At 40.8% G+C, this 13,069-nt stretch overlaps 1 protein-coding gene across 6 annotated transcripts in view; it reads right to left on the bottom strand.

Annotated features, from left to right (window-relative positions):
- actn1 (actinin, alpha 1) overlaps positions 1-13,069 on the bottom strand; it is a 72,755-nt gene that overhangs the window by 7,313 nt on the left and 52,373 nt on the right. For 4 of the 6 annotated variants that reach the window (XM_036150992.1, XM_012872241.3, XM_012872242.3 and 1 more), the window contains exons 7-14: positions 12,869-12,950; positions 11,015-11,100; positions 5,889-5,981; positions 4,796-5,026; positions 1,487-1,634; positions 1,234-1,384; positions 1,014-1,122; positions 600-740 (exon numbers count right to left, since the gene is read on the bottom strand). In XM_036150992.1, the coding sequence (XP_036006885.1) occupies positions 600-740; positions 1,014-1,122; positions 1,234-1,384; positions 1,487-1,634; positions 4,796-5,026; positions 5,889-5,981; positions 11,015-11,100; positions 12,869-12,950 (1,041 nt within the window). Of the gene's footprint in view, positions 1-599; positions 741-1,013; positions 1,123-1,233; positions 1,385-1,486; positions 1,635-4,795; positions 5,027-5,888; positions 5,982-9,906; positions 9,993-11,014; positions 11,101-12,868; positions 12,951-13,069 lie in introns of all 6 variants that reach the window. The other 2 variants (XM_012872243.3, XM_021321352.2) reach the window with 1 other exon arrangement.

Genomic DNA, 13,069 nt, shown 5'->3' with positions numbered 1-13,069 from the left:
CAAATATGTCTTTTAGCTTGTCACCTCCAAAATGACAGTGCCACAGATGGTTAGGATTCTATTAGCCCCTTTTTTGGGAAATTCTGAGAATAAAGTCATAAAATTACGACAGTAAAGTCGCATTTTTGTAAGAACTCTTGTAAAGTATCTTGTAAAGTTATACTTTAGTATCATAATCTACCGACCCCTAAGAGGTGTTTCGTTAAATGCCCCAACCCCCACTTTGAGATCCCTTGTACAAGACATTAGAACAACAAAAATGGACCTATAGGTTGCTTTATATTATTTTGCAATGTAGTATGAAACTCTTCCAGTTAGGGACTATTAAAGCTACTTTAAGTCTAAATCCAAGTCAGGTCTCAAGACTTTAAGGGGCAAGTCCAAATTAAGTCTTAAAGTTTTTACCCCAAGTTGAGTCCCGAGACTGAGGAAAGTTCAATTCAAATCTGAAATCTTTGAGCGTCAACTCAGATCAAGTTTAAAGACTTTAAGGATTGAGTCCAAATCAAGTCTATTTAACACATTTTCATCCCTCGGAGGCCAGCATTTCCCTAATCAAACTAAAATACGTTTTAGCTCAGGTTTTGCTCCTTGCTTACCTGGATTTCTTCAATTGTGTGAACGATGAAGGTGTCCTGCAGGTCCTCCATGGCGCCCTCCATCCAGTTATTGAATGGAGCCGCTCTTTTGGCAAACTCAAGGTACAGTTCATCAATAGTTTCAAGCAACTTCTCAGTTCTCTGTTGAGCAGCAAAGGGTACACGTGCTTTTTTAGAGACGCAGTCATCAATACTTCATTTGATTTCCTATTCATCACAAGTAACACTCCAGTAGCACTGCAGGTGAATTTAAAAAGCCCTAAAAAGGATTTTAGGCCAAAACCACGCTCATCTCTAAATTCTGAACTGCTTTTGTAGCAGTGAGTGATTTCAGAACTAGGAGAGACAGTTAAATATTTCCTGAGCATCGATTCCAACAAAGTGTTTCCCAGAATAATTTTTATCCCATGTCACCTGCAGTGCCTCAGTGCGTTTCATGGTCATAGCTCCCAGTGCGTCCCACTGATCGCAGATCCGCTGGCAGCGAGCGTTTACACTGGGGGAGTCGTAGTAGTCCAGCTCACTGTACAACAAAGCAAACGATATTTATGCACATTATCAGCACCGCAGCAGCTTTTAGGCACATTGATCATATTGTGTACGTGTGCCCTTTCTCCCAGTTATCCGATCTCACTTTAACTCCTGCGCAATAGCTGCAATCTGCTCCACGCGATCCTGGTGCGCAGCCAGGTCGCTCTCAAAGGCCTCGTGTTTCTTCAGCAGAGCCTTGATCTCGGACAGAGAGGCGGTCTCGTAGTCTCGCTTCTGCAGCAATTCCTCTTTGCCTGCACAGAAAATGATGAAATGCCATGAATCAAGATTCATCTATTAAAAGAAGTTAACCATTGTTTCCGCAGGAAGATGCGGGATTTTCAAAGATTTCCCACCTTCGGTCCATGCTTCGTGGATCGCCGCTTTCTGGCGGAATTTCTCTGCCAGGTGGTCAAGTCGCTCCAGCCGGCGGATCTCATTGAGGAGCCACTCTTCGTAACCCTTTTCTGCTCCTTCTAGACCTCCCCAAGCGTTGTTGATGTCCTGCACAAAGCCAAACACAACACTCGAGAATTCAATTTAGCTGAAATAACACACTTGAATTAGATGTTCATCGTTTGTTGCCACTGTCCGAGGTTTAACACCTGTTTCAAAGCAAAAAGAACTGATTCTTATCCTGTAGGAGATAACTCTCTGGCATCTTCTTTTAGTATAAAATCCCCAATATCAAAAACAACGCAAAAATGTCACAGCAGCTTATGCTGATGATACTTTATAAACGATCCACATGTTTGTATTGGATGGTTATTTACACAGAGGCTGATTTTATGGGAAATAAAAGTATTACAGCGATTTAACCGCAAATTATTATATAGATTTTTACATTGTCATACATTTCTATTAGGTAGTTAGCCTACTCTGACTGGAAAATGCTTTACATTGTTCTGTTTCCAGAACACGTTTCTCCCAGGAAGATCACTGGTGGTGAACCACTGAGCTATATAATACACTGGAGTGCTGATTTTGCCGAAAAACTGAAGTCACTGGCCGCCATCTTGCTACTCCCTACTCTCACAGAATCCCACAAGATTTGCTTGAACCAAGAAGCAGTTTTCTGGCTGAGTGAAAACGTTTCACAGGTAATTCTACAGTCAGTAGATGTACTAACACTATCAACTACTAGGAAATTAGGTGCCGAAATATTTTACATGTTATTCATATTAAATGTATATATATGTATATATAAGTATGTGTATATGTATATATGTATATATATGTATACACATATGTAAATATATGTTTTTGTATATTGTTATTTATATATTTATAAATGTTAAACATATATATTTAAATGAATAAAATGCTAAATATTTCAGCACATGACTTTCTCAGTACTTGATATTTTTTAGAACATAACATAAAAGTATATGGCATTTGACATTTTAAAAGTCTTAAGCCCCCCCTGAACATGAGAAAATCCTCGTTATTCGATGCTGTAGCGCACATATTCCCTAGTTACTGTAGGAAAATAGGGAGTACCAATATGGCGGCTGGTGGCTTCAAAGCGACTCGTTCAAACAGCCGGTGATTAGCACTCCAGTGTATTATATAGCTCAGTGTGGTGAACTGTCTCTTACCTCCATTTAACCTGTACATTTTCCTTCCCTTCTCTGTAAATAACAAATCGATGCAAACATGATGGCAATCTGAAGGTTTATAAAATAACATTGACATAAAACGCCATGAAGGTTTTAGGACTAGAGCTCTTTGGGTCTGCTAATTTGGCTGTAGAAATAAATTTAAGCATTTAGCTAGCTTAGCTTGCTAGCTAACTACAATGCTAACAAGATACTTCTAAATGACGGGTAACGTTACGTATGGGATGTCATTGCCTCCGTTTTTTGGCTAGTTGACAACTTTTGTTGTCTGAAAAAATATCCCTCAACTAGCAAATTATTCTTTTTACTTTTTTGAAGTAAAAACAAAAAACAAACAGTATTTGCTTGATATAGGTTTAAGTAATTCCACAAAATTCAATATACATTGTTTTGTGGTGCACATTTTTTGTCTACATGGTTTTAAATTAAAGTTTGATATTAATATTTACGACTTAGCAGGACTTTTTTTTCACTGCAATGTTTAATTAAGTTACTTAAAAGTTTAAAAAAAACAAGCCAAATGTCAACGCAAATGATTTTATTACAAAGAATTGAATAACAGTTTTTAAATGATAGAATCTCTAAAGTAAAAAAAAAAAAAAAGATTCCACCATTTGGGTATTTGAACACTTAAATGGACTGATAGGGTGTTTTTTTTCCAATTCTTATGAAAAATAAAAGCTGTTTGTATTTGTTGTAATAAAGTTGCAAATGCTTTCTTATGGGAAAGTGGCAGCCTCATCGTTGGAGCAGGGCGCTTGTGTTCTGGGAAAGCTGCAAGTTCCCTGGTTCCAATCCCACAGACTGCCACTCTGGGTACCTGAGCAAGACCCACTGAGGCAGCCCACTGCTCCCAAAGGGATGGGTTAAATTAAGAGGACATATTTCCTTTGAATGTACAAAGATGCAATGACAAATAAAGATGATCATATAATTATTAAGCAAGCAAATAGCAGTCCACTTTGTGGCTTCAGCACATTTCTACAAAAAACGATGCTAAGAGTTATCTACCAGGTGAGTTATAAACAGATCATATGACCTGCTTACAACTTAACAGAAAATCCTGAAATATCTCTTTACTATTAGAATTTGACAACTATGTTTTTTAGAAGCCTAAAGAAAGTGGATTTCATAGTTATCCTAATCCTGGATCTAAGTGATCTTTTGATCGGAGCAAAACAATCCCGGACTACATTCAAAGTTGCTATTTCGGATTTTAATGCTGGGTAGCCAACTTGGCTTTTTTGCTGCCCGATGATGCAGTGGCAGTGAACCAGAAATGAATCCAGGGAACTGTTTATAACCTGAGCCATTTTTACTTAAATTTGCTTTCGCAGCACACCTTTTTATTGACTGTCAACATCAAAGAGGGACCCAGAAATCATCTGGTGACTACTTTTCCAGCTTGATGAGCCATGACTGTTGAACAGTTCATGGGATTCGAACATCTGATTTTTTTTTCTGAAGAGGGAACGCATCATATCCAAGAAGAGCAAATATGGTGTGCTACTAACAACAATCGTCGGAGGTTATTACTAACCATGGAAGACCAAAAGCTAGCCAGACCTAAGGTTTTCAGTATCAATAGAGTTTAAACATGAAGTCAAATGTTGCACAAAATGTGTAAGAAGCTATGTAAAAAGGTATTATACTGACTAGGACTTGTAAAGACATGTCTCTGGTTGCTTTAGGCTGCACAAGAGCAAGACAGTGAGTGGTTAACAGGAAGGTTGAACGTATTTCAGCAAAGTCGCTCTGTTTTATGCTTTTCAGCCTTCAACCCGCTAAGGGACAAATTAAAAAAATAAAATAAATAAATAAATAAATAAATCAAGGTAAAATCAGAACACAGCTTTAAACAGGAGTTTATAGTTTCACTTACATTGTTTGGGTAAGATAATGCAACTCTTTGAGCTCTTAAAGGTCCAAAGAAGTTTTGGTTAAAAAATGCTTTGCACAAAACAGGACTGGATCTCAAACTGAGACTGCAATTTTTTTTTTTTATCATCTTTGAATTGTACTTTTTCATAAACTACTGTGACGTACCGAGACCATCTTTCCCTCCGAGGGCATGAAGGCGGGTCTGTTGCTGAGCCTCAGTTTGGTCTGAAGGGTGTTGAAATTGATCTCCAGCTGGCACTTCTCCTGCACTTTGGGCGGCTTGTGGAGACGGCGGTAATCCCTGAAGTCCTCCAGCTTCTGCTGCATGGCCTGCATGGTGTTCTCAGGCAGTCTGTTTTCCAGCCAGGGGATGGTGCGGCGGATCCACTCCAGCAGCTGAGGGGTTGTGTGTGTGTGTGTGTGTGTGTGTGTGTGTGTGTGTGTGTGTTAAAGGGTAGGGATAAAAGGACAGAGATGGAGGGAAAAACAAGTTGAGGGAAGTAAAGATGAAAGAAGAGCCATGTAATTGGAAAAGACAGGGGGAGTGTGTGTGTGTGTTTGGTGGGGGGTGGCAGTGCAAAGGGGAAAAAAAATAGGTGTGATTTATGTATTTGAGGGGAAGAAAAGGTAGAAATTATTGGTGAGCTAAAAAGTTTGTCTAATTTCTTGCAACTTAATGTATCTAATAAATTGTCACCATCTAAATTCACCTTTTATCTCACAATTCCTTGAGTACAGTAGACTTAGCAAACATTTTTAAAATGGTAAAAAGCAAATCATGCTTTGTCTTAAAGTGTTACGTTAAGATGGCCCCCTCAACCATTTGCAGTAATTCCCCCTTTTATAGGAAATAAAAATTAAAACTCAACGGGCCACAGATTATTTAAACAATCTATTAACATTTATATTTAGTAAATAGAAAGCTACAGCTTGGGGCCACTTATGCTATACTTAAAATCTTGATAAGGCAGTAGTACTCTGAAGTAGAGAAGTAGACAAGGAGGAATATTCAACCTCTCCAAACATTAGCCCAGAGGTTTGATCATCACAATTCATGGGACTCGAAAGAAGTCTGATTTTGTCTGTCTGGCTTCAAGTTTATTGTTATCTGCCTTATCTACACCTGAACAGAGCACGAACATCCCCAAGGGTGGAGGGCAGAGGGAGCTCAGAGAGAACGCGATGACAAAAACATAAAAACAGGACTTATCAGGAAATGTCAGGGGCAAACACAGGCAAAGAAGCAGGGAGTGCTCACATCACTGGCCAGCTTCTCATAGTCCTCCATCAGCTGTTCATTCTCCTGGTTAACAGCCAGCACCTTGCAGATCCTGTTGGCCGCCGTCTCAGCCTAAAAGATGGGGATGAGGCAGAAACAGTGTGAGTTCCCTCGTCTAAAATACCCACGCAGATCTATCTAAAGAATGCGTCGCAAAGTTAGAGCGATACGTCGCTGTTATTTCTACTTTTAACTGCAATGATTTATCCTCACCACCCACTGGGAATTCCCAAAGGACTCGTTTTAAGCCACACAATTAATCAGCAAATGCTCTGAAACTGATAGAATCAGGAAAACTCTCAGTTGGTGTCTAATTAAGAACGTGACCAAAAACTGAGTCAAGTACCCAGAGCTGCTGCAGCTAAGAGGCATCAGAGTCTAAGTGTTTGTGTCTAGAGGGCTAAACACATTCGCTCCTGCAACAAAACCACATGACATCCTGACTGCTCAGAGCTTCGACTGGGAAAAAAAAAAAGTTACTCCAGACACATAAAAAATTTTTATTTAAAAACACACACACACACACACACACACACACACACACACACACACACATACACACACGTACAACTACTCAGCTGATTCACAAGCTCAGAAACGCTCCCATGACACCACGTTGCATCGAGTCATTGACTGTGCAGCAATCCCTTATTCTGAGCAAGAACGTGGCGACAGTGGAAAGAAAGAAATCCCTTTTAAAATGGAAAAAAAACACAGCCGGTCTCTGTTTGGCTGCTCAAACAGAGCCTGGTTCTGTTCCGCTGGAGGTTTCTTCCTGTTAAAATGAAGTTGTTCCTCTCTACGGTCGTCCCATGCTTGCTCGGTATGAGGGATCGTTGCAAAATCTATGACCCGATATAACCAGCTTCATTAGACGAATATTTACCAGCTAGCACTATGTGAGCAGCTGACTAACTGTGCTGCATATTCAGGAGTGAATCAAAATGCATTAAATCTGAACGTGACCATATCATTAGATTGTGCTGGTTAATTTCAACTCAATCTGGATTATCTAGAACCTGACATGAATTTAACCCGTGTGTCTCGTAAAGTCCCTTAAAATACTTGTTGGAAGTTGCAGATAAATAAAATGAATTGAACAGCTTTGAATTGTAGGCATAGAGGGAAAATGTAGGCACCAATAAGAGCAGCATGCAAAGTTTGGAAGAAAATGAAGCTGATTTGGTTGAGAAATGAAAGCTCAGATAAGATCAGATAAAAGTTCTCAACCAGGGTTTTAGAGGCTTAGGCCTTGAAGGGAAACTGATTAGATTAAAGGGCGACAGCCACGTCCTTACAAAAAGCGCAGATAAAAACCAAATAGTCTCAAAACTCCTTCCATCCCCCGTTTCACAGCTCAGACTCTGGCATCCCAGGGGCAAGGGCTGCCTCCAGCCTCTTTTGTCTAAACATCACAAGGGAAACTTGGCTCAGCCCGATTCCCTCTGAAGGCTCCAGCAGGAGCAGAGGAGCTGCCTTAAAAGGAAAGCCAGGATGTGCAGGTTGTGCTTCTGTGAGCAAATGTTTGCGCGGCGGGCCAGCTAACCTAGAGCCCTGACCTCCTTCATGTTGCTTTTTGTTCTGACATCAGAGCGAGTGGACAGGAGGCCAAAATAAGAGCTGCTGGTTAAAGCCAAAGCTTTTCACCTAGCAAGCCAATGTGGCCAATATGTTTTACTAAGCGCTGACCGCATGACAAATAAATGGACAACTAAGATCAGAAATCCTTTAGTGAGAAATATATTCATTTGATCATAAGTTTACCTACAAACTGTAAACCTGCGGCTTCATGGCTGCAGCGTAAAGTTTATTCAGTGGCAAGTAGGAGATCTTGGCTTGCGTTTTTGCCTCGTGGTGAGAAAAAAAAATTCTAAATAAAGATAACCATTTAAAACATCCAAAGCACAAAAATAGCTAAAACTTTCGAAGTGCTGTCTTTAAATATAAGAGCCGGCCTTAAAAGCCAACAGGCTTGTTTGCAACTTCAGGCAATAAAAATGATGGCGATAATATCCAAACACAAGCCAATCCAGTAATGTGAGGTGGAAGGTGTTTATGGGAAAAACGTCTGCCCACAGGCTGCAATCTAACGTGTTAGACAGGAGGAGGAGAAACAGCTGCTCCACCTCCCTGGTTTTATGTGAAATCTATGCCAGCACCGTAGTTGAGTGTGGCCGCAAACACCGGCTTACAGATTGAGGCTTCTCAGGAGAACCCGTTGTCCTATTAGGACAAGGACCCCGTCCCTGAGAGATAGAGCAGGATACCCCAAGCATGTGACCACTGTTTGTTAGCTCCTCAGTGGATTCAGCCCTTCTTTGCTATAATGTATAACGGAGGGTGGGGAAATCTGTCGAACTGAAAGAAAACAGATAGGGAGGTCTGAAGGAGGACAAATATAAGTGTATGCAGTCACACCGCCTGGTGCTGCATGAAATTAATCTCACAGATCTGAAACTATAAAACTTTCTTTAACCGATCTCCCACTTAAGCTGACTAGACCAACACTAGACCACTAGAGCTCTTCTTGAACCCACTCAGAAAACAGCTGCTGGCTGCAGGCACACAACACGAGATAAAAGTGAAGCTTTACTATAAATGGTGGCAGCGTGTCCGCGCCAAAAAGCCCTACGCAGCAGAGAGAAACAGAACAGTCACCACTATTGAATATTACATTGGTCAATTTACAGGGAAACGGTAACATACACCCATCATGGGTGTAAATGACCTAAATGATTATTTTCACCGGTTGCAGAGATGCTTCGTGCTTTTTTTTTCTTTTCATCTGTAAGGTCCTGGCATCATCCTGGCCAGATGTTTCACCGTTCCTCTGATCAAAAATGGCAGCACTTTTAAAATTAGTTGGTTTCCTGGCTTTCAATCAAGTAGGTAACCAGTAGGTTAACAATAATTCTGCACATACGTAAAAGTGTTCCTACATATTTTTCTACACAAAATTCAATATCTTTCCAGACTGAAATTTCTTGTTCCTGTTTTTAACCTTGAAAGTGCTTGAAGTGTAGTTAAGAAAACAACACAATGCTAAATAGTCATCAGTTTAATGATGTATTCGGTCATTTCTCTACTTTTGCAGCTTACAGAAACTAAATTAGATCAATTCCTAGAGTTGTAGATTGACGTAGCTTCTTTAAAGCCCACTCTGTGAACTTTGGTAACTTTATCTTATTCACAACTCTTTTACAAAGTTATTTAAGCGACCCTGCTTAAGCAACACAGCTCCAGTTGAACCAGTAACAGCCAAAAAAAAATTTTTTTAAACCCCGTGTGGAATTAGTTTGCAAAGCAAATGCTTATCTGTCAAATTTTGAAATCAATGCGCAATTTGGCAATCCAAAGATAATGAAAGTTAAATTAATATAAACCAATGCAAAAACCACCACATTTTAGGTATTAATCCATTTATTTATTTTATAAATAGAAGAAGGAAAACATCTGGAAAGTCCTATTTCATAGTTTAAATTCTTCCCTTCTTATCCAGACCAAGTAAGTTATAAAAGCACATTCCATTCTTTTGCAGACTTTAGGACAGTGTAGGAGCCCTGGTTGAATTATGACCCTGTCTGGGTTCAAGAGAATTCACAATAAATTCAAACTTGTGCAACCAGTTCTTGTTTTTTTTTTTTTTTTTTTTTTTTATATCTTACTGAAGTTATTTATTGATATTCATTCCACACTTGAATAATAATAATAATAATAATAATAATCAAGTCCAATCCATCATTAAAGATCAGGAAATATAACGGTAATGACCAAGATGACTGTATTCAAACTTCTATAACCGCATTGCTTCAACAGGATAAAACAATTAAAATGAAAAGAAATGTTCACAGTTTTTTCCCTTAAATACCGCATTCATCGTTTTAATATTCACTTCTAAGATGAATTGTTAGTGCTAACACTTAACGAACGGGCGCTTTCATTTTCCTGCTAGTATTGAAGCTATTGGATTTATTGGTACTTTTGGTTTAAATCTCACCTTCTGTTTGCCTGAGAATGCGTGGTAGTAACATGACACATACGTCATGACGGCCTTCTCATCGGGCCTCAAGGTGCTAACGATATCTGCCCAGGAGAACAGAGGAAATGGAGAGAGGACAGAGAGGAGAAAAATGCAGAGTAAAAGTGTGCAGAGAACCAAAGGGGCCAGCTGGGGGCGCAATCATGAGTCACAAGGTTCCTCCAGTCCGCATGAAGTTTCCAGTTTGAAGCGTTGAGCGTTTAAGTGGAAGGCGGGAGCGCAAAGTAAAAATGACTACAGGATGCTAGTCATTTTGTTGGCGTGTTTTTAAAGCTTTTCACCATAAACTCCGATCTGTGATGCAGTTAAAGGGTGCAGCTGTGGTCTGACCACGGGGGCCTCTCAACCCTTTACAGTTAGAAACGCTAACTTTTTCCTCGTTGACTTGCTTAAAAGCAGCCGAGGAGGAGAGACTGACGGGCCCCCAGGAAGATTCTGCAACACATTACGGCGGCTGTCAGCCCCGACGACCGTTTATCGCCCGACCGATGTGTCTCTTAGAGAGACGAGAAGACAGACGGACGCACCGAAACCAGACGGGTCATTAAAGCCAACTGGTAGCTCCCTGTTTTGACTTTGAAGTGCCAGTTTTTATTTCACTCAGCCCTTCCCCTCTCGATTTGAGCCGTCACTCTGAAGGTTAAACAGAGCCGTCCGCTTAAAACGGGCACATTTCCCTCCCTCGGTGCGAGACGTCGGGCAAATTTGTGTCAACCACTGTCGTTATTCACAGACAATCACCATCAGTCAGATCAGAGGCGCTCTGCCGCGCCGTCCTGCTCAGCTTCTGCTTAGCCAAAGGAAACCTAAATCAGGGGCCTGCGGCGGCGAAACAACAGCGCAGACTGGAGGCACGCTTGTGCTCATTGGCTGTAACAACACAGATGTTGTCCCATCATGCATTTGTGGTGGCGTGTACCATGCGGAAACTAAAGGAGCGCTGTGCACTGCAGAGAGAAGAGTACTGTTAAAGAGAGACACACACCCCCACCCGCCCACGCAGACAGACAGGTTTTGGGGGAAAAAAAGGGGGGAGGTGAGGGAGAGGACTCTGCATCCAGGATACCTTTTGGGCGCCTGAAAAGGCGTGGTAGAAGCTAGAGACGTAGGTCATGATGGCCTTCTCATCCGGACGGGCAGTGCCCACAATGTCTGTGGGAAAGAGAGCAGGTCAGGGGTTGGGGTGATGTGGAGCATGAAAGGTCAGGAGGACGTCAAAGTTGCTAAATCCAGGGACCGGAAGTAGAGCTCATCGCATAACTTGTATGTATGACTGAGGAACAAATGGGCCAGATGTGCTTTGTTCGGGAGGATTTCAGTTAATCTTTGCGGTCCTTTCTCACAGAAACACAGATATTATTCGTAGCGGCCCCTCACAAGAGCCGAGCATACACGATGACGTCAATGAGGCTTCATTTATTTGTACAAAACGCACTGGCTGTATACATTCCTCAGAAAAGATCCTCACTGTGTGCACAGCTGCAACATGGAACCCAAAACATACTCTTCCAGACAGCAGAATGAGCCAAGTTTAGAGAAAATATCATACCCCTTCAACTTTTTTTTATTTTGTCACGTTGCAACCACAAGTGTCTGTGTTGAGAATTTATATGATAGACCAATGTAAGCATAATTCTATACATTTGTATTTGAGACCTTTCCCTCTAAAGCTCTTCGATAAAATCCGATCAACACGCTTGCGTGGAGAATCTGTCAACAGGGCCGTTCTAAGCTCCACAAATCTGGACTTCACAAAACAGCAACATTATTGTTGCTAAGAGAAAGCCATTAGATGTCTTATCTGTGACAAGCCATTCAGGGGGATACGGCTAACATGTGGAAGATGGAGCTCTGGTCAGCTGAGACCAAAATTAATTTTTTTGGCCTCCTTACAAAATGATAAGCGAGGTGAAAAAGTCAAACTGTCAAACGTGGTAGTGGTAGAATAATGCTGCTGAAATGTTTGGTTCTTCTGGTCAGAGTTGATGCAACGGATGGAGCTATAGGGCTGGACGATAATTCAATAAGGATATATACCGATCGATAGAAAATAGGGTCAATAAAAAGTTCAATAGAATAACAGTTTTCCTTCCTTTTACATTCTAGCCTATCGTGTAGGTTAATATTACTCATTACATCCTCCCAACCAATCACAATGCAGACCCAGGAATGCTCTGTCACCAAGCTCAGCCCCCTTTAAAGAGTTCAGACACCACTCGTTCTTTTTTCTTTTTTAAAAACTTGCAGTTTTGATAAAAAAAAGTTGGTTGAATAAAGGGTTGAGTTTGTAGTGTGTTCTGTATCTAAAAATAGGTCGCTAAGCAACAGATTAAAATGGCCAGGGCTGCACTTAAAATATGTTTTGACTGTTGATAATTATTGATATCGATCAATATAATTTTTATTTTATCGGCATGCTTTATTTCTGTATCATCCAGCCCTATGGAGTTAAACACAGGGCAATCCAGGGAGAAAAAAGGCTCGCCTTCCAGCGGGACAAACTCCAGACATGCAGCCAGAGCTACCATGGACTGGTTTAGATCAAAGCAGATTTATTTGTTGCAATGGTCTAGTTGAAGTCCAGACCTCAATTTAATTTAGAACCTCTGACTAAACTTGCTAATTTGTAGTTCACATAAAACCAAATAGAATACACTAAAGTTTGTGCTTGTAACATGACAAAACGCTTGGCTCATTTTCACACCTCTGCAAAGCATCATAAGGCAGATATGGCTGCCAGATTGCAGAGTGCCAAAAATTACAATAACTGGGTTGTGCTGAACCACCCCCTCCCCTTCTCCTGCTATGAATGTTTAGCCTGCTGAGCAGCTCTCCAGAGAGTATGTTTTGGTCTTCTAATGTGGGAAAAACTCTGCTTTCCATTCTATTCTTTCACATTTTGACTTTCATGCCAGCTCACCTTCTGCATCCAACATTTTAGGGATGTCCAGGTACTTCTCTGCCACGTCAAAGGCGGTGTTCAGGTTGGTCATGGGGTCATCCTGTCAACAGCAGACCACAGCGATCCTTAAACTCAGCAATTAGGCTTTAGTCTGTCTTAAAAACTAAGAATTGGTTTAAAAAAGCATTTTAGCAAAAAAAAAAAAAAAAAAAAAAATAG

The sequence above is a fragment of the Fundulus heteroclitus genome, chromosome 19 (genome assembly GCF_011125445.2).
Source record: "Fundulus heteroclitus isolate FHET01 chromosome 19, MU-UCD_Fhet_4.1, whole genome shotgun sequence".
In the NCBI taxonomy this organism is placed as follows: Eukaryota; Metazoa; Chordata; class Actinopteri; order Cyprinodontiformes; family Fundulidae; genus Fundulus; species Fundulus heteroclitus.
The sequence above is the reverse complement of the archived record's forward strand: the minus strand, read 5'-3'. Positions and strand labels throughout refer to the sequence as shown.